General features: G+C 39.2%; 1 protein-coding gene across 10 annotated transcripts in view; it reads right to left on the bottom strand.

Annotated features, from left to right (window-relative positions):
- Positions 1-22,355, bottom strand: part of rbfox1 (RNA binding fox-1 homolog 1) — a 269,038-nt gene that overhangs the window by 23,849 nt on the left and 222,834 nt on the right. For 5 of the 10 annotated variants that reach the window (XM_029438229.1, XM_029438231.1, XM_029438233.1 and 2 more), the window contains 6 exons: positions 18,762-18,908; positions 18,521-18,574; positions 16,770-16,862; positions 14,390-14,450; positions 10,790-10,843; positions 8,640-8,772 (listed from right to left, as the gene is read on the bottom strand). In XM_029438229.1, coding sequence (XP_029294089.1) covers positions 8,640-8,772; positions 10,790-10,843; positions 14,390-14,450; positions 16,770-16,862; positions 18,521-18,574; positions 18,762-18,908 — 542 coding nt within the window. Of the gene's footprint in view, positions 1-4,868; positions 4,909-8,639; positions 8,773-10,789; positions 10,844-14,389; positions 14,451-16,769; positions 16,863-18,520; positions 18,575-18,761; positions 18,909-22,355 lie in introns of all 10 variants that reach the window. The other 5 variants (XM_029438228.1, XM_029438226.1, XM_029438230.1 and 2 more) reach the window with 3 other exon arrangements.

The raw sequence follows: 22,355 nt of genomic DNA, 5'->3' as shown, positions 1-22,355 counted from the left end.
AATAAACATACAAGACAAAGCTTGTTGGTTTCTATAGTTTACAGGGACGAACTGCAAACATGAATGCTGCACTAATCAATATTTTTCATATTTACAACCGATCAAATGGTTATCTGTAGTGTCAAAGGTGTAATTCTTTGGGATGAACCCACAGAGAATTATCATCAACTCTGGATATTTCTTATTAGCGTCCAGCTGCAGAGTTCCAGGCCGGGTCAACCTCCGGCGCTGGGACCCCTCCCCATCACCCGGACCAGTGGTGAAAACATCATGTGTTATAATCAAGTGCTTCCTCATCAATAAATAACGTTTATATGGCACAGCATTATATTGCACAATCTATTGTGTATCATTAATAAATAAAGTAGCCTACTGAACATATTTGATAGAATGGATCATGTCCATGCCACTAAGAACACCAGGGTAAACAATACAATCTTATATTTTGATATAATTGTAACTTATATTATATGTAAGTTAGGTAACATAGTTAAGCAAATTACTTGTACTAACGATAGCTAGCTAGCTAAAGTTAGCTAACGTCATAAGGTGAGCTCAGGACCAGAAAGGGTCCGATGGAGGAGGTGGGCCTGAGCCTGGGGCTCTGCAGCTAAACCCTTTTTTGCCTCTTTTAGCTCATTGTTTTGGTTTACACCACCCTTGTGTCCAGCAGCAGCAGGTAGCTGTTTTCAGGGGAAAAGCTTTGATAAACCCACTGTACACATTAGAGATTACCTAATAAACATAGTGGAGCATTTAGCCAGTAAAAGGAGGATGTATTTTGGACTTCAATTCATCAGGTTAGCATTAACAGGAATCCAAAGGAATGATAATGTTACTCTGTGTCTGGATATTTGCTTTGGGTTTAAAGCGTGTTCTGCTTCCCCCTAATGTGAAAAATCTATTAATGCAGCTTTAATATCATGGATTCAAGAACTTTAACATGTTAGCATTCCAAGGAGCCTCTGGCTGTACCACACTTCAAGTCAAAACATCGTTTTAGCCATACTGCTGGCAGTTCATCGTGCTGCAACTGGACTTAAGCAAACAATACAAACACATTCACAATTTTTACAACACATAATGAATGTGACATACAGAAACACAGTGTGAATAAAGGAAACACGCAAATGTAGAAATGCTGCAAGTCAGACAAAATAGAGGGGAACGAAGATGTGGAAAAATGTGCTAAAGAAATATGTTTTCTGATTTTTCTTGGGGCATTTAAACCTTTATTGGAGAGTAGGCAGAAGAGGCCAACAGGAAATGAGAACGAGAGGGGAGGGGGAAAGCCATGCAACAAAGGTCCCATCTCAAACCAGCGTTATTGCCTTTACATAGAGCCATAGACCCACCATGGGATATGTTCATTTTAGTTTTAAATTCATTCATTTTAAATTCATTTAAATTTCAAGAACTGATTAGGCTACTGTGGGAAATATTGGTTATACACCTAGCCCTTTTACTAGTTATTAGTTTCATTAGTTTTTGGCAAAGTGTGGAGTCAAAACTTGGCTTGACAAAATCAAACAATTTGCAACTAGCCTTTGAAACTGTGTACTAATTGCAGCATTTGTTCCTATCTGGACATATATTTGGTGAATGTGTTTCTGCTTGCAGGTTTAGACATCTCGTTGCAGTACACTAAGCTATCTCTGCCACCATGGATGAGACTTAAAGAATAGCTACATCTGTTTATTTATTCCATCCACCACTTTTGTATTGTGGTGGAGTTTTAGTTTTATTCTCTTTTGTTGAGATATAAGCAGTTATATTACAGCGTAGTAGTCTTTCTATTCCCACTGAAAGCCAGCAGACTGTTGGTTGTAAATGGCACATTGCTGAGAATCCCAACCTTAATTTATCATAAAACAAAAGCCATTTTTCCCTCTTCTAGCCTCAGTGACAACTCCAGCACTTCTCACATTATTTCACCTTCCACCCTTCCATGTTCTACGACTTAGACGATGTGTCTGTCCTAACATGAGCAATGTATTATTACCACTATAAACTGTAGAGGCGAGTAAGTGATACTTAATGCGTGTGATGATGGGCTGTGGCAGGAAGATGAACAGGTTGCCCTGTGTTAGTCACCAGACACTGTGGACTGTCACTCCTGACTGAGTGACTAATGGCAACCCTAAAGCTCTTTGTCCAGGTGTGTGTGTGTGTGTGTGTGTGTGTGTGTGTGTGTGTGTGTGTGTGTGTGTGTGTAGATTGTGTTTGGAAAGGAGACTAATAGCTGAGTTGTGTGTGTGCATATGGTCAAGGTTTGGACACTCCACATGCACAATCTTGCACTGGGAACCTTCCAATCAATCACATTTGCTGATTCATTGAAGGAAAGAAAAGCCTGAGCAGGACTCCTCTTCCTGTCTGTCCATCCGGCTGCACACCCAGACCCTGGGTGCTGTGGCACTGCCTTCATGCAACCAGTTGCAGAAAAGTAAGATCCTCAATTACTAAAAACAACATTCCCAACTTTAACCTACTCTGTTCATATGTGACTTCATAGAGTAACATTTATAAACTGCTTTTCAAATAAGGGCTGAGTCTTGTGGTCACCAGGAGCACATCAATGGTGCTTTCGCAGCAGTTCAGTTCATTTGGTCCTGACTGAGGGAAACATACTACGTTGTAGCATTTTAATTCTGTTCTGGTTTGTGTTCAGATTGACTTTTTACATACAAACCAAGAGGAGCAAACATGAAGTAATGCAGACTGACAGTTTTAGAGATTATCATCCAGCATCATCAGGACCCACGTGGGGAGAAACAATTTTGGTGACTAACAGAAATTTATGCAGCACTTTAATGCTTCTGATGTGCATATATTTATGTTATTTGGTGTCACAGAGCTCATGAATATATAAACTGATTTTAAGCATTATTAGTGTTATTAGACTAAAAGGTAGAGAGAGGATGTAATGACATGGGGTTATTACTGTGAGATAAGGGAGTTGGATACAACCACAATGGGCTCGCCCTCGCTCAGCTGTGAAAGGCCCGGGGTAAAGGTGGCAAACGGCTCCAGCCATGAGCATTACAATCACCCCTCACCTCTTCCCGGGGACGTGCTCTCTCCCTGTGGGGAGGGACAATATATACATGGCCTTATGCAGATCAATTATAAGATCCTGAACAGATTTCACAATCAGCAGATGGATTTATTAGTAGTTTAGTTTTTGAAATCAAGTTAAAATCACGTATCTTGTATCATAAAATACTATTGTTAGTTCGCTGGCTTTCACACCACAAACAAACCGCACCAGAGTCAATGTGAAAGCGGACCAAGGTCTTGGTGTGGTTGTTTGGTCCGTATTAGGTCAGAGCTTTCACACCAGCCTAAACAAACAACGCTAACGAGGAAAATAGAGTTTGTTTTGACAGAACCAAACAGGTTCGGTGTGAAAGCCCCCTGAGTCCTGTTCCTACAAAAGCCCAGATAAATATGTGCAACATTACCTCTATTTTAATTATGATAAACTATTTCAACTACAAACATTCAAAATAAAAGTATAAACAATCTAGCTGTTGGACAACAGAGTCATATCAAAATACTTTTCACAGCAGTGGGGTGCTGAGCTTAGCTGAGCATGAATGTGTACTCCTACATCAAGCGGACGTCCCTGACCTACCAAGTTGAATCCCCCCAGGCAGACTGCGTGTATCCCACCCGTTGAGAAATGTAACATTTTACAAATATTTATACATTTTGTTTTTGAACTTATACTATATATATATATATATATATCATAGTTGATATAAATTATTGATTTAATTTATCTTAAGGGAAGATTGGGGTTCCTTACTGGAGCTGCTGCCCCAGCGACCCGATCCCGAATAAGCGGTAGACGATGGATGGATGGATGGATAGTTGATTTAACAATATTAATATATTAGTCTCACATAGTCATAGGGACTCAAATTATTATTACACATAGTTTATAAATCCAAGCAGACAGATTAATAAACCATGTTCACATATTTAAAACCACACACTGATCATTTAATAATATTGTTAATTTTGATATTATCTGAAATGTTGCATGTGCAAATGCATCTGGCATTAAAAATAAAAGCTTGAATTATAATGCTAGTTAGCAAAGCTATTTAACGCACCTTGTGTTAAGATCTTTGTTCAACATACATCACAGACTTTGTTCATTTATTCATGCAATTTCTGTTGAATTATCCTGAAAAGGAACAATATTTAATTTTATATTCATTTATTTAATTAGTTCCCGACACATAAAAAAAAGCTGCTCCCAGTTGTTCTTCTGTATGCATTACTTGTATTTCTTTATGGAACCAGGGAATAATTGTAGTCTACAAAGCCACAGTCAGAATACTGGAGCTTCAACTTGTTCAAATTAAAGTAATGCATTTACTAACACACTTTTCTTCATGTGTTCAGTCAGACAGGGATCTTCCTCAACACCAGTTAGCTTCAGTTACCTTTAATAACACACTTGAGTGGACTAACAACATGAGTGATAATGGAGCCTGAACTTCTTTGTAATTATCAAAGAAAGAATGGATTCTGAATCAAATCATAACACCAAGAATCAAAATCGAATACATTTGTCTCAGCACTTCCTTTGTATTGTAGTAGCAGTGTGTGTCTTTGTACCTGTAGAAAACTGCTTAATTTGCCTGTGGTTAAAGTGCAGCTGATGATTGTAGTTCATGGTCTCTTTGCTGTGCCCTAATCTGAACTGCAGGCTGTGACAGAACCAGTTACCTGCCCCCTCCAGCTGAAGGTGAAGCCATGTACGAGTATGGAGGGTTGCATGTGTGTGGCAATGGGGCAGAAACCACGGAGATGGCGGTGTGGCATGCAATGTCATACCAATAAATAATACTTACATAAATATCTGCACCATAAAATCCATCCTGGTAAACAACACTGCAGAGGATGCAAACACAAACAAACAGACAAACAAACACACAATAAAACAAAAACATCCATATTAGTGCATGTTGACATGCAGGCACTGGGCTAGCTTTCAACCAACCCCCATCTCCACAATCCAAAAAAACCAAAATAAAGACATAAGAGAGACAGAGGGGAAACACAACAGGCAGCCCTCTCTGTTCTCTGATGGCTGGGTAAGGAGGCTGGGAAGGTCCAAAAACGTTCTCCTTTACAAATATTATACAACTAGGAGTCCAATCAGCAGCATCAGATGCATACAGAGCTGTGTATCTAAAGATGTAAACTATGCATTTCTAGCATTCTGCAGAGAAAAAGAGAAGAAAATCCTTGCCATATATTGATTTATAATTTAATATATTTTATTTTAATAACTCATCTACAAAAACATATGGCATTCATTTATTTTTTAACAATGTATTTAGTTCATGTGTTTATTACAAATATCCAATTTGCACGTCATACGTCCAACACTGTCTCTTACAGCTAAACTTCCTTCTCAATTATGTTTCGAGGGAAACACATTTTCTCCAGGATTATGGTTTGCATTTCCGATATCACGAAGCTGGCTCACTTTTAGCCGAGGTAGATCACAACCTACGCTGGACAGTTAACCTGCTTCAGAGCATTGAGATTCCCCTGACGACACTGACGTGTGGAATCAGAAATGGAGGACACAAATATCTGTAGCCTGTGGGCACCTGTCATCAATAAGAAATCTTAAAGGCCGGTGAGTTCATATCATTTTAAAGTTACACAGTATGTAAATATCTATGCTGCCCTATTTATGATGTTACTTTGAGTATTGATGGATCAGCAACAATGTTTGCACAGCACTGACTTAGTTTTAAAAGTTGTTTAAACGTAGCAGCAATTTAGACATTTTACAAATCGGCATCATGTAGTTATTATTGATTTATATCAGACAAATCACTCATAGCAAGAAGCTGATTGAGAAAATATGTTTTACAGGGCCTTTAATGGTTAAAGGAGTAGTGCGCTTTAGTGTGTGTTCAAACTCCAAATAAAAACACAGAATTCTGACTGGAACTAGTTACATGTGTGTGGTGGATTACTAGACCCTCCCTGCCTAGTAATCCACCACACGTTATCACAATATCTCCAGTTTGAAGCCCAAACTGTGATAACCCTGATTACATCACTGACATCATCAGTGTTATTCTCTCCTGTTGTAGAAAAACAACAACATGGTACCTCACCTTAACACAAGAGAAGGTTGCCGAAACAATGCATGACAAAGAAATCTGAACATAATTTCATCCCTTGTCTAATGATATGGATGACCATTAGTGCTGAGATTAAAAACCTCCCTCTAGATGCAGTGTATGCACAAGTCTGTGTGTGTGAGAGAGAAAGCATTCCCCATCTAGCCTCCAATAACACAAGCTGCTGTCAGCACTGCATTATGATGGAGTTCCATTTAACGAGAAGAGCTCCTCAGAGGACCAAGCTTCCAATTTCAGCAGCCAATAGACTGGTTTCATTCATAATCAATAACTTCTCAAATGTCAAGGTGGCCCAGGGAGCCGTTTCCCTCATTAAAATGTATTCTGTGGGACTGCGGCGCGGCTACATGCACATATTGGCTTGTTGAAACTATAGGCCTGTCATGTCAGGCCCCCTTAAAGACATGAAGGAACACACACACACACACACACACACACACACACACACACACACACACACAAAGCAAACTTGGTTGCCACTTGAGACAGTTTAATAAAAACACATCACAGTTCACATTAATAATTCACCTTCCAGGGCAATTAAGAGGTGCTGCAGCATAATGAAAGTACAATCTGCAGCACATGTCTCTCTATCAAGACCGTGCCTGATTGTTCCGAACACCGATCTTCCTCATGCTATGTGACGGTTCCTCTCTGGCTCACTGCTGTTGTGGGTGAACACACTATTCTTTGATCTGTGTTGGATGGAGGTTGTTTTTGTCTTATTTCCATTTCATGAACTAATAAATAATATACTATCTATTTTCAACTTGCAGCCTCTACTGAACAGAGAAGCAGGCCTTTGTTTGCAACAGGTTTACATCAGAGACCGGCCTTCAATTCTTTCCAGTTTTAAAAGAAAACTTTATTGTTTTACTAAAAAGCTGCTTTTAGGTGATGGCCTGGTGGTCTAGTGGAACGGCTTCCAAATACAACACCAGAAGGTTGTGAGTTCAATACCAGGGCTGCCACCATTGTGCCCCTGAGGAAGGTACTTAACCCTGAGCTGCTCCAGGGAGACTGTCCCTGTACTACAACAGAGTCATATCATACTCACCAATCTGCTGCTCCCATTTTCTATTTTAAAATAAATACTATGATCATCAATCTCAGTCTGTTCCACTTTGCTGTTTTTAACGATCGGGGTGAAGCTTCTTTCAATAGAACTCAACACTTCCTGAGATGTTTCACATTAAATTCAAATGACATAATCCCTCCATGCACTGACAGTGTTAGGCTTCCCTGACAGTAATAAACAACAATTGAAAAAACATAATGAAATGTTTTTTTATATATCTGCTTTTCCTTGTTGGTGTTGGTCAGAATGATTTGAAGAGTTTAAAACATCAGATCTGTGTGGAGCGATGAGGAGACTGCAACCTTCCGCACATTAATACATGAAACAAATGTCCATCATGTTCCACATGGTATTCCATAATTTGAGATTTGACTAGAGCTCTTTTAAGTGTGTCTTTAGTTGTCTTCGTGTTTTATTTTGGTAGAATCTGCCTTGTCTCTTGTTTCGGATACTTCACTTCCTGCCCTTGTGTGTTTCCCACCTTTGTTACTCTGTAATGTCGAATTATTTTTGTACAGTTCCCTTTTTGTTGTTGCCTTTTTAAGTAAAGACTATAACTTAAAGCCCTTTTGTCTGTGGGTCGTGCTTTTGGGTCCATTTCCTGCTGAAGTCAGAGCAACACTCTGATACATATGTTATCGTGTCGAGCCCTCTCGTTATTCAGTTGTTTAATAGCAAGAGTGAAGAATTAGCTCAACTTATCTCCATATACCAACTAATATTCACATAACAGGACTGAATATAAACACATTAAACCGCATTTTCTTTTGCAACTTTCTGGTAATTAGCACTTTGTTTGGATGGAAATCGACTAGTGTGAGCAGGAGAAATCTGCTACCATCCTTAAATAGATCCCAGCCAGCCTCCTTAGTTTCCATTTGCTTGCAGTCATAAGGAGCTAAACAAATAAAAATAACCAACAGAATAACGGCAAATCAGATCTGACTGCCCACAATACACAGCTCTGTTTGGCTTGTCTCCAGAGCATTCAGCCATGGAGGGTCAGCCAGAGCTGCTGCAGGGAACATGTTTTTTTTTTTTCTTCTTTATTTTTCTTGTGGCACTGGGTAAACTCCAAAAGTGGTTACAAAGTGGAGGACCTCCCTACATGAACACAGCCTCTTTCAATGACACCACAATACAAGGCCAAATTGACAACAATTTCCCATGAGTCTGTGTAAAGGCACATGTCTTGGAGCATGCCTTGTTGGTAGATTCAGCATGCTGTGGGGGAGTGTGTTATCGCTGTGAGGCGAGGCTGGCATGCATCGCACCGCTGACTCTGAGCACAGAGATTCAGGACTTGCCATTGGATAAAGGAGAGGGAGAAGGAGAAACCAACAAATGACAACAGGACAAGAGCAAGAAATAATGCTCACCCTCCGTAAGCTGGAATGTGGGGAGGTGGAGCAGCTGCCCTGAATGTGTTGTACACGGTCCGTCCTCGACCTCTTAGGTGGGCTCCTCTGTACGCTGCTGCTGCACTGGCTGTTGGGTAGGGAAAACCTGGTACTGGAGACAGAGAATATACAATTATGCACACCTTCACAATGCCACAAAATCCCAAAAGATTATGCGTAATTTCCATTTAACGCAGGTTATTTTAGTAGTATTCAGTGTATGGAACAGCACAAAGAGCTGTACACATGCAGTTGACATTAGCATTTGAATTCTGTAGAGAATGTGTAAGGTGTTCTACCATTTCCAGTTTCAGTTTCAAGAGAAAGACAGAATAAAGAGAGAGTGGCATTGAAGTGGAGCTATTGCAGTGGTATTGTTATTAACTTATCATTAATCTTAATTGGGGACGACTGACACAAAGCTTAGCTGGGGTGAGTGAAGGTTGAGAAGGAGATCGCGGTGCCATAGCCAACCCTAATTATACATCTCTTCAAAAAGGAGATCTAATAAAATGCTAATAGAAACAGTGAATCATTCATTGACCTGATGAAAAATGGAAGGTTTGAGCCAAAGGATAAGAGTTTCTCAAAGAGAGACAAGGAGAGAAGTGAGGCCAGGTAATTGTTCCAATTCATCTTTTGTCACCTTGACTTTAGGGCCAAGAGGCCTGGCTCCCCTTAAAGTCATACCGACTCTTCCAACACTGCTTCACTCGGCTGGTGAGACGGCCTCAATGAGAATGAGTGTTTGGCATGCAGATAAAGATCAACGGCAGTTGTTCTTTAACTGCTGTTGTTGAGGCAGTGGCTCAGTCAGTAGGGGCTTGGACTGTGAGCTGTAGGGTTGCTGGTTCAAGTCACCAACCTGACCTAAAATAATGGAGTGTGACTGCTACTTGGAGAGGTCCCAGTTCACCTTCTGCCCTGCCGTGGTGCCCTTGAGCAAGGTACCGGACATCCCCCTTCCCCCCTCACACCCATTGCTCCCTGGGTGCTGTACATTGCTCCTAGTAGTAGACTCCTGGTACTAGGATGGGTTAAAAGCAGAGAACACATTTCACTGTGTGTGCTGTGTGCTCTGCATGTGTGACCATTAAAAAGAGAGTTTCATCCCTCCAAATCTATTAAACAACTAGGATTTATTAGAATACTGAGAAATACTGCAGAACCTTTTGACAATGTTAGTACACATGTATGTACTTAGTAACCTTTTTTGAGCACTAACTATATTCATTATATATGCGGCTACTCGAGCTCTTCTGCATGTCTGAATCCAGAGAAGCAGAACATTGTTTATTAAAGTCTGCGAACAAAATCTAAGAGATACATACAGAATACAGAAGGAGCCTACTTGAAAATCTTGTACACTCCTCACACATCTATGCAACACACACATGCACACACACACACACGCACGCGCACACACACACACACACACACACATACACACACACACACACACACACACACAAATGCCCCAATGGCATTTTGGGTACTCGAAAAGTGAAACAAAGGTAAATCAATACAAAGCCATTTTGTAATTAAAAGAATGTGGGGGTGAATTAGGCAAACAACTGTCTGGAGAAATTGAAAATATTGATTTTAATTTACAAAATATATTTTACACCTTTTAATGTCCTTGCAGAAACAGACAATTAGATTTCCTTTCTCTCTAGTCCTTTGCTTTCCTTCACTCCTCCGCTCCTCTGCCTCACTCTTTTATCAGTCTTCCTCTTATCACAGAATCCAGGTCTTTTTTTTTACCTTAATGGACATGGTTAATGACAGGGTGGGGAGTTGGGTGGTGGTTAAGGGTTGGGGGAGGTGGATGGCCAGGATTGAAAATGGCTTGTGGGTGTGTGGCGGATTGTGTAGAAGAATGTGTGTTTTGTTTTGCAGCAGATTTTGTAATCGTGTGAGTCAACATATATTTCAGGTTATAAACAGTCTTTTCATGGTTGCATGTTGCTCGGAGGGAAAGCAGAGGAAGGAGAGGTGACGAAGGTTAAAATGAAGGGGGTGAGGGAGAAAATTAAGATGTCGAAGAAACTGAAGAACAAAATAAATGAGGAGGAGGAAGATAACGACAAAGGAGATGGTGACAGATGGTGAAGGGCATGTCCTCCTACCTGCATAGAATTCTGGGCTGTAGACAGCGCTGACCACTGGATTTAACTTCCAGCCTGAAACAAGACAGACAGCAAGACAAAGAAACAGGCAGAGCAGAAGAGACAGCACAGGGAACAGTTGTTTAGTGTGCGTAGTTTATACAAACTGTATGTTCTGAATGAACTTTAATCTCTGTGGGAATGTATTTACATATATTAAACACACTATGGTCACATGAACTTTTAATCAACAGACATGACCCTTTTTACTTTTGAGTTTATAGCTCTTATATAGACATTTTATATTGGCTGATACAAATTACATTTATATACAGCTCATTTTCAATCGCTAATATGTTTGCATTGATTCCTTTTTCTAAAGACAACAAAACATTTATATGGAACATATTTGAATATAAAGCACTTTTCTTAATAAGGTTACAAAATGCTTTCCAGAAGAAAAAACCCAGAAATAACAAGACAACAACAATATAATAATAAAACAAACAGAAGGATCATAAAAATAAAACATAAATATACCGGCTGATAAGGTAAAGTTAAGAATATACAAAATGGCCAGAGTGAGATGATAAACCCAGCAACAAATACAAAATATTTATTAATGCTTTCCAATAAAAAAGTTTTAAGAAGGGATTTAAAAGATGCTTATGATGTGGCGTGTCTGATCTCAAAAGGCCGAGTGTAGGAACGACCAGCAGAGCTGCATCCACTGATCTGAGGGAACGCCAGGCACATAAGGCCTTCTAATGCTTGAAATGTCATCAGTAACATTTTAAAATCATTACGGAACATAACTGCCAGCCAGTGTAAGTTGGCTAGTTAATTTACGCACCAGGCTAGTAAATAATTACAATATAAATCCTTCCGCGTCAATATAAGACGCTGGGAGTGTGGCGATGTAGTATAACGACTTAGAATGGATGGGACAAATAAACACAGGACTTTCACCCAGGTGTCCTCTGTGAAACCAACAACATGTTCACAACATTGACCACATGTTTACTGCCACCATGGCAGAGCGTCGTAGTGTGACGCCCTGGGATACCCAGTGAGTTAGAAAGTGATGTCATGTGTCCAGTTGCCAATGAGAACAGGCCCATGGATGCCTGCGTAAAATGTCATGGCAACCCATCCAATAGTTGTTGAGATGTTTCAGTTTAGAACAAAGTGGTGGACTAACTGAAAGACTGATACTGTCAATGCAACACAATTACATCTTTTGTTAGGCCTTCCTGATACTTCCTTTTAAGACACTCCATGTCCCCAGTTTGTAACTTGTGCTTTTTGTTCTAAATTTGTCAGTAAGAAAAAAAACTGCTTTAGTCTAATTACTAGCATCACCTGACAAAAGCATCACTAACTCGAAGCATTAGGGCACACATGCAAAGCGAGTGACCATCGCCTGTCGCGGGCAATGTTCCCCTGAAAGTTCACCGAAGCGAATATGTTAATTTGCCTCGACCCCTTAGCTCGCATAGAATGGAAGTGAACGAGAGGCGTGACCACGGCCACAGACAAGAATGCAAACTGCTGGATCTGGAGTTAAAGCTGTATTTGAATGTCACACTACGTACTGCACTGAAATAAAAAGCTTTGTAGAAGAAGACATAATATGGTCAGCATTACATTTCCTCCCTTAATGTATTAGCCAATGCAAATTAGTTGCATATGAATGCATTTGTAGAAGACAGTGTTACCATTTTATATCAGACATATTAGTGAAATGGGACCAAGCAGGTACTGCTCTTTTGTCTGATAGGTAACTGTCAGCCAATGCCCAGCCAGCGATGACAGAGACAAAAATGACAAGCAGGCAGGACTGTTAGCTTGTTGCCTAAAAGTAAGTTTACAAAAAACAAAAAATCCTTGCTGATTGTTTCCTCAGCTCATCCATCTTTTTCCCATTTTCCCAAATCAGGATTAATTTTTTTTTTGCAAAAATGTTTCTACGGACTTCCTGTCTGAATGTGTTCTCCCGTATTATTCAGTCTGGCATAGTTGTTTGCCTGACCCATGCTTGTTGCCTTGTAGCCATTTTTCTGTCGCTATTTATCTGATTCTGGCAAAGGCAGATGATGTTGCCATCAATGAGCAAAATACCAAAGAAATATGCGACAACAGGATGTATTATATGTGGAGGTTAAATGTTTTTAGTGCCACAGATACAGATTTCCAAAAATCTGGTTAAACTTTGTATTCATCCCATATGCTTGTGCCACACAGCTTAGTATTTATTTATTCTTGGTGAAGCCTTTTTCCTTGCTTTTATTATACACCCTTTATTTCATTCTGAATTGTGTGCATAGTACCATCACTATTCATGTTTTCAACTTTCCGTTTATGTTTCAACATTTTGTGAAAAAAGAGTTTCCTCTTATAGGTAAATTAGGATCTGAACTGAGATTCAGAGGGCTGTACACAGCCTAACCAGGCTACAGTACATTGAAGAAGAGGCTTTAAATGTCCTTTCAGAAATGTTTGTGTGATGTCAAAGATGTAACATCATGTTTTACTGTCATCTACAGTGACTGCGTGTCAATAAATCAGCAGTTGGAAGCAAGCTTTCATGTGTAATGCATCCATATATACAGTGCCTAGAAAAAATGATTCACTTCGATGGTTTTCATCTTTAACTTAATAAAATAATATTATTATGTAACTTTTAAAGCTACATTGTCATCAAAGTAGAGTCAGTGTGACTTTTGTTGACACCAATCAAGAGAAAATTACGCTTTAATGTTAAAGTGAGAACAGAACTCTATAAAGTCTAAATCCATTACAAATTAGAACAAATATTTGAGCTTGAGTCAGTTTTTAGTAGATGCACCTTTTCCTTGATAGTGGATAGGTTTTTTATCAACTTTGCACACGTGAACACTGCAAATGTTTTTTTCTTTACAAAACTGTTAAAGCTGTCAGGTTGCATTGGGAGTCACGCATGAGTCAAAAACCTTTTTCACGTCCATACTCTCTATCCGTCAGACTTGACTGCTCCAGGTCTTTATCATTGTTGTTATAACCTATCTAGCACCTTTCTATTACTTATCTAGCTAAATATATCAGGTTTTACTGTATTTAGATACATAAATTTTACCCCTTATCCTCCAAGCCTTCCAGGGTCTGCTGCAGACAAGCATCCCCACAGCATGGCGCTGTCACCACCATCTTCATGATGGGAGGCTGTTTATGATGATGTGCAGTGTTTGATTTACCCCAAACATAGCATTCAATTTTGCACTCATCAAACCATTGAAGATTCTTGACATGTTTATTTTTAAGAGTGGCTTTCTCTTTTCCCTGCTCCCATAAAGCTGTGACTAATGAAGCAGCTACAGGTGTGTTTATACTACAATCAACTGAAGGCCCTTGACTACAGACATATGACCTCCACTGAATAAATTATCTGACTTCTAAAATCCATTGGCAGCACCTGTAATGGTTTTAGTGTGTCCTACTAAAGGGGTTGAATACTAATGCAAACATGTAGATCCATTTTTACTTTGACATTTTTCTGATGATCAGTGTTAAAAAAAGCCACAAAAACATGAAAAACATGAAAAATGCCAATGGCTTGCACTGAAAAGATTGATTTGACCTTACCATTTGCATATGGGTTGACGGTCTTCTTATTTGTCATTACTCGGGCTGTTGCATTGTTGACCTACAGTAGATAAAGAAAGGTCCATGAGTTATGATACTTAAACGTAAGTAGTGAGTACTATATGTGTTAGAGTAAATCTGCATGCATAGTTTCCAAATGTTATAAACAAAGAAAGCAGTACACTGTATCACAGCAAACACCCATGTCATTTGTGTGTTTTCTTAATTGCATTCAGAAACACTTAAAAACACATCCAAAACAAATCAGTTTTCTTTCTCATTTGCATATTTTCTATATTATGACATATTCTGGCATGCTCTCCCAATTATATTGACATTTCAATAACATACAGACAAAAGTAAAGAAACAACAGATGCACTTGGCAAAATGATGTTTTTGTAAATGTATAGATGCATGCGGTGGGGGTGGGGGAGAAGGAGAAGGAGAAAAAACAGACAAAGGAAATGTCTTTGGGGGAGGGGAGAAGACAATATGTTGGGAGCATTATGCAACATCCAGTCAACCTTAAAAGGTGAGAAGAACTGTTGTGACGAAAGCAACACAAAGCATTCACACTCAGACAACAGTCTATCTAATTCATTGCAAGACTAATTATTAAGATAAAAAACAACCAAAGAAAATAGATGTACTCAAATAAACCAACCAAGTCAATCAACCAATCAAATCATTCCAAATTCAAACAACAGCTAATAGGGTAAAATAAACAAGGGTGCATTGTCTTCCAAAGTAAAACAAAATAAATTAATAAATGGGTTTCCAACAATCTCTGATAGATGTGCAAACGAATTCAAATCTCAGTCAGTATCGCTCGCACACGCAGCTTTAGGAGAACACTTAGTGAATGGGCACGCACGCCGACACGCAAGAAAATATGTATGTCAATATACAGCATCAACTCAACCACAATTCAAAAAGAAATGTCACGTGAGTTTTAGCGTTGCAAACGTTCCAAAGAGAGAGGAAGAGAGAGAGGAAATGCTGGCAGAATGGCTTGTTCGCCCACACTTACCATTCCCAAACCTCTTGGCCCCGCAAACTTGTTTGTGTACTGTTACCGTTGTAACTGTGTTGGATGGGGCCCTAAACAAGCTACCGTTGGATGGATGGTGGGGGAGGAGGGGATGAGAAAGGAATAAGCAGCATCTTACTCAGGTGGCCAAGAAAACTTTGCAATCATTCCACTGCACAAACGCTCTCTTTCACCTCTGTCTATACAAGCAGTTAGCTGGTTTCTTAAAGCAGAACTCAGACCATTTTGTCTGGAAAAGCTATATTCATTCATCATACTGATTGTTTAGCCAAAAACATCTGATTTGCTTCACCAAAGAGATAATTACAAACTGGCTCAGCTCTCCAAAAGAGTCCTAGGGAACCAGCAAACTCTCTTGAGGAACCCGGATAATAACATACAAGTTGTGATGACACCTGGGCCATTGTTTTAGCACTTCCTTCTCACGGATACACAACATAATTTCTGTATAATTTAGTGTAAAATCCTGTAGCTGTCAGATCATGGAGTATATGTTAGACAGTATATGTGATATTTGGGATGGCAACTATTTGAAAGCTGGGTAAAATGTACTTAATATGGCTTGTGAAATATGTCTTAAAGGATTCAAGACATTCCAGTCTCTTACAGTATGGTAAACTATTTTGAATCTTTCTAATTTAAAAGGCGCTGAAGTTGGATGGCAATACATTGGATATCTTGTGTCTGGGGATAACCGTGTGGCATTACATTTTACAACAGTGTACAGGACTCCAGGCTCTAATGGTAGACATGGCAGATCATCTACAGAAGTTGTGTGTAGGGTATATCTTGCAGGGACTGCTGGTTTGATTATTGATTCTGCTTCCCAATGATACATTCCATGTGACTTTTTGATATGACTTTTTCTGGGGCTAAACTTCTTCCTTCATTAAACATAGAACATCTTGGCCAAACTCCAAAGCAATCTTTGCACCTTCTTAAAACATAAATGTGTTCATAATGCTTGGTAGTGTGGAGTTTCCTTTAAACCTTTGGTAAGGCCAATTGCCTTGGCTGTACAAAATCAAGTAAAACAGGAAAAGGGAACAAAAAAGTAAACAAACTAAAAATAAAACAAGCAAAGTCTTACACATACAATAATGTTGTAATAGTAATATGTTGACACTTATTTGTGTTAATGAAACAGCACAAGGAAAGGGAAATAATGAGGCTGGGATTTCTTGACAAGTTGATGTCATGAGGTCAAAGATGGCAAGGTGGGATGTGGCGGAAGACTGTCAAACGCTCACACACACAAACACACACATACACACACAAAGGGGGAAAAGGAAGACAGGGAGAAGGAAGAAGTATTTGAGAACATGCACCTCTATTTTACGGCCTTCTACGACGGTGCCATGTAATTTCTCTCTGGCCCTGTCGGCGTCCACGCTATGCTCGAATGTTACGAACCCAAAACCCTGCATGCAGGACGGAAAGAGGCAAGAACAACATGCACATTATTTTTTACATATCATACTCGACATAACAGTGAACAACGTCTTGCATCAATAGGAGCACAGTACATAACAATAACAATTTCTCTTCAGTATCCTATATAAACCAATATCGAATATTATTCCAGAAGTCTAGGAAAGAAAATGTAAATGTATTGATAAGAAGAAAAGAACCCTTCGCAAAGCCTTGCCCATTTAGGTACTGTTACTTACTGTCAAGCTTTCATTTCTAGCATGGCACAGATTCATGATGTATACATGATAGCATGCTAAAAGACTGAAGCTAAACCTGCATGTTCCAGGCAACACATCGAGGATGACTGGGGTTCTTGCAGTGTACATTTACAGTCGCAGGCCAGAGCTCATAAAGTGAGCTTGTACTCTGATATGGCAGATTCCAGAAGCAGCTCCCATGCAGTGGATGTTCCTGTCTTGAACAGGGGTTTTATGTAGATAGCTAATTATGTGGCCTTGGAAGTAATGCTAACATTGCATTTCATACTGCATGTAGTAAGGTAGTTAGCCAGACAAGCTAATGTTAGTGGCTTACATAAAACTACCCATTAAATTGATTCTTTACTGCTCAGTCTTCTGGTTTTTAAAGCTGGAGATAAGATACAACCCTCCCAACTCTTTGGATACTTATTATCGCTGCTAAAGCCCCATACAGTGTTTTGTCATATTCAGAAATGCAAAGCTTGACCTAGGCCTGTTGCTCCTTGTTATTGTAGCAATGATTGGAAAATGGCTGTTTGGTAGGAAGGTTTTTAGAGAACGGTAATTTGAATTCATATGGAACATCAATTAACTAAAGTCAGTAAAAAGAAAATATGTGAACAATGAAAAAAATCTGTTACTGTTATTGGAATTGAAGCCTCTCACTCTTTTCTCCCACTCATTACCTACACTGTCCCAGGTCTCGAGGGGTTAATAACATCCGTCAATAATAAATGTCTGCTTTCATAGCAGCGGTTTATGACTATTGCATACAATGTAGTTAGACATACATCATCCACTGCATTATTCCCATATTGCAAGTTGCAAATAGATTTGTTTGAAGTTATAAAATAATAAATTAAATATACCAAAAAAATTAAAGGACTTCATTATTGCATGGAATCAGCAATAATAAGAAAGATAATACAGTAATAATCAAAATCAAAGCACATGAGCCAAGACTAAGAACACAAAAACAGAAAGTCTAAACATATTCTAAAGACTCTGAAAGACATCTTCATCTTTGATGGACAATAGTCTAGTTCAGTTTTCAGGGAAGTGAGGGCCTGCAAGCAAAGCATGGCTGGTTGGTCATCTTGGAAGCTGACCTTCTAAATGTGGTGTACAATGTTATCTTTGGTTTTACTGAAAATATGCATTATAGTGTTGACAACAGTTGTACAGTTGTGTTGAAATGTAATCACCTGAGCTTTGTTTAGCTTCTGATGTCAGCAAGAATGCACTATAAAGGACAACATTCCATCAAACACAAAGAAGCAGAACCAACTGTAATACTATAATTTAAACCTGATTAATTCTTGTGGACAACTCCAAAAATAAAAAGTAATATAATAAAAATCTAAATAATTTAGAGACATGCTTAGACAAACAGAAACACTATGTACCTTAGAGCCGCGCTCGTTGAAGATGATTTCCACATCTAAGATTTTGCCAAATTGCTGTAAAGACAAACAAAAGAGGAACAGCTCAGTGACTGATTTTTATTCTTGTAATTTTTCCAACAGAAAATTCAAACCCAACTGTTTTTACTTCCTGTTTTTGTTAATCCAAATGTCTTGTGAAATATCGACGTGAGTTGTTTCAAATTTCAGAAATGTAATGTACGTTAGATATTGTTGAACTCACGCCGAACATTTGCCTGAGGTCTGGGTCTCTAAACCTGAAGGGGATGTTGGAGACATGAAGTCTCTTGGGTTGGGCCTTGCTGTCTGTGCTTTCAGGTACAGTCTGTGACGGTGGCCGACTGTCCGTCTGGGCGGCATCATCTGTCTGCTGGGAAACACAGAATAAAGACACTGAAAGAAATGAAATATTTGCAATGGCACTTCCAGCAACTATGAATACAATTTTACAAGATCATTGACATTCTGTAACATAAAAACAATGAAGTTTGCTTGGCAACAAAATAGTATGTATATTTGACGTCAATCTGTAATTATTTAACATGGAACTTCAGTCATGTGTTCACAGGTGGGGGTTGACCTTATGCATTTCAGCAACAAAGAAGTCCTGGTTCCATTATGTTGTCTTTTAACTTCCTGTCAGTGGTAATGTGTCACATTGTCTAGATTAAAATCTGCTTCACGTAATCACCTTTACCTGCATTTTTATCAAATATATTGTTTTGTGATCTAGACTTTTCTCTTTGATAAAGCTAATAGTTAGGGCTGGCTCAGGCTTGCCTTGGTCCAGCCCCTAGTCATGCTTCTACAGGCTTAGACTGCCGGGAGACTTACACCTCTCTCCTCCTCTTCCTCTCTATCTGTATGCATTCATGTCCCTTAAATGCATGTTACTAACTCAGCATCCAAGGCATCATCCAAGAGTTTCTGTTTCTCTCATCTGGCAGGTTGTCTCTATTAAAGGTTACGTCTGGATCATGGGTCGTGGCTGTGCCTGCTGCCCTGGTCCTGCCTGACTCCGACGTTAATATACATTTTTTGAAGGCAACATGAAACATTTTTGACATCCTCCTGGAGCCATCTTTTTTTTTTTATACGATCACATCATTATTTCTGTCACATGCATGCTGTATTTTTACTATGTTGTTTATCCTGTACACACAACATCTATTACAGTCTGTCCGTCCTGGGAGAGGGATCCCTCCTCAGTCTCTCCCCAAGCTTTCGAACATGTTACCCCTTTAATTGTGTGGTTTCTTTTAGGAAGTTTTTCCTTGTGCTGTGCGAGGGTCAAAGGACAGAGGGTGCCGTATGCTGTACAGTCTGTAAAGCACACTGAGACAAATGTGTCATTTGTGGTATTGGGCTATATAAATAAATTTGATTTGATTTGAAGTACAGCTTAAAGGACCGACACAGCTGAAATAAAACAAGAGACTTTCTTCTACAGCAGTCTAACAAACATCGACCGTTATTTACGTAGCAGCGCCAATCACATCAGTTCTCTTGCACAGTGCTAGGATCAGCTGTTCACGTTACTAACAAAATAGTCATGGCGACTGGTAATAAGGCATGGTATTTTTGTTATTATCTGTTTATAACAATATATCATAACAGTTTGTCTGAGTTTATGCGTTTTAAATGTGTGATAATACAATATTTCATCTTTTAATCAGATAAATAAAAATCTGACTTTAGAGAACATTTGTGAAGAATGCAAATAATGTTATTAACTTACTTAGAACTTGAGCTCTTGAACATTTAAGCATAGAAACATCTCAGTCTTGACTAGGTCTAGACTGGACCTGGTCTTGGAATTTACTTGACTTGACCCTGGGTTTTGGTCTGGTGATCACAGACAGCTAATGTTGTTTCTGTTGTTTTAGTCTCTTTTTCTCCAGGGTACTTGTTGTTTCACTGATGTAGTGTTCCCCACAGCTGTCACATTTGATGTCATGATGGTGTCATACTCCACTCCAGTTTCCACCTCTGGGGAAATTCTGTCTATCAGCAGAGATCTTAAGGTGTTGAAAGCTTTGTGGTAAGGGCTGACTACTTGTGACTCTGGCTAGATGTTCTGACAGTTCAGCCACCTCTTATCACATTACAGCACAACCAAGCCACAGATACCAGGAATCAAACCCTGACAATGTACAGAACCCATGTCATCCAAATAGTTATTAATTCCCAGAAGATGACCCTGACCTTTTCCCCAGCATCAGGTCAAGTTTAAAGTTGCACACAACAAATATCACAATCGAATGTGCAGATTGACGTATGACGAAAAAAAACGATACGGCCGACATAAAAACAAATATAAAGTGCATAAAAAAACTCACCATTACGCTGAATTAGTGGGAGCCCTGAGCTTGTGTCTCTACAACGAGCCGGTTCAATATAGGGGTATAAATTCTTCACCAATAGTAAAAGGTTTCTTCTCTTAGCAATACAGTTAGTCACTAAGTATGACGCTCTCAGTGTACTCGCATGTGTTGATGTGGTGACCATCAGGAATTGTTTATGTCCTTCTTGTTCATGTTTTTTTCTTTCAAAAAACTCTAAGGGCTTGTCTTTTAACGCTGGGTGCCGGCAAAGCGGTTATGAAGGCTTCGTTGCCTCATGTATATTATGCAGAGCGGCACATGAGAATCACCTGTAGCGATAAACACGTATTTTAAGTAGGACTCCTGATATTGTCTTTTAAATGTCTACTCATTGGGTCTTCTCCCTTTCCAAAAAAGCTCTTTAAAGGTGTTTGTTTTCCACTCATTGTTGCTTGTGGGCTTAATTTTTTGAAGTAAAGTATCACGTGACAGACAAGCGTCTTGACACACAGACAGATGTATCCGGTGATTTTTCAAAATAAAACCGCGGACCGGTAGTTGGGGACCACTGCCCTAGTGGACGCACCATTTTGAAATCCCTTTTTTCCAGAGAAAATCTGAAGATTCTGTCCTCGAGATCCCAAATAATCTGAGGAAAATCTGTGATATTTCCTTGTATACCCCCCTAAAGATGCAGCCACGTTCAGTCAGAATGTGGTGTGCAGAGCTCCATTTATTTTTTTAGGAGTTTTGATTGTACACTGGATTTGAATTAATTTTATGAATATGTGAAGAGAAAATATTCCAACAAAAAATGGCTGTAAAGTTGCTCTTTAAGGTCAGATAAGGTTATAACATTACATTACATAACAACAGCCCATGAATTAGAAAAAAGTTATAAATGGAACATGAGTCGAAAAGAATCTGAACTGTTGTTAAATATGCAAATATACGTACACAATACATGCTCATTCACACATATACAGAGTACCAGCAGAAGTCTGTGTTTGTCCTTTAGCTCTCAGTGTGAGTAAGATCGATGGCTGTTAAACACAGGAGTGTGTCTTTTTGCTGGCTTTAGAGCTAATCTATTTATGAACAAGTCTTGTTCATAAATTAACATAACATATTAGCTAGGCTATAATGCAATTCAATACAAAACATACAAAAACTGGCATAAAAATACCAATTTATTTGAAGCAATGGTCTAAAGGTGTTGATGACTCAATGCAAAGTGAACATGGAGACTGCTGGCATTGCCACGTGTAAAATACTAAAATCATGATCTACATGAAAGACAATGATTTCCAAATCTCTCTTTCTTTTGATCACTAACAAACCCAGGCTTCAAGCCAGATAAAGAATACAGCCTGTTATGTGTGTGTAATTGTGTGGGTGTGTTAGCTTAAAAAGAAGCAGCATAAGGGCAGCAGACTGCAAGACTTCCATGCAATGCCTAGGTATATACCGGCACATATGGAAAGGAGTACACG

Source organism: Cottoperca gobio, chromosome 8, assembly GCF_900634415.1.
Source record: "Cottoperca gobio chromosome 8, fCotGob3.1, whole genome shotgun sequence".
Lineage (NCBI taxonomy): Eukaryota > Metazoa > Chordata > Actinopteri > Perciformes > Bovichtidae > Cottoperca > Cottoperca gobio.
This window is presented reverse-complemented; position numbering and strand designations above follow the sequence as displayed.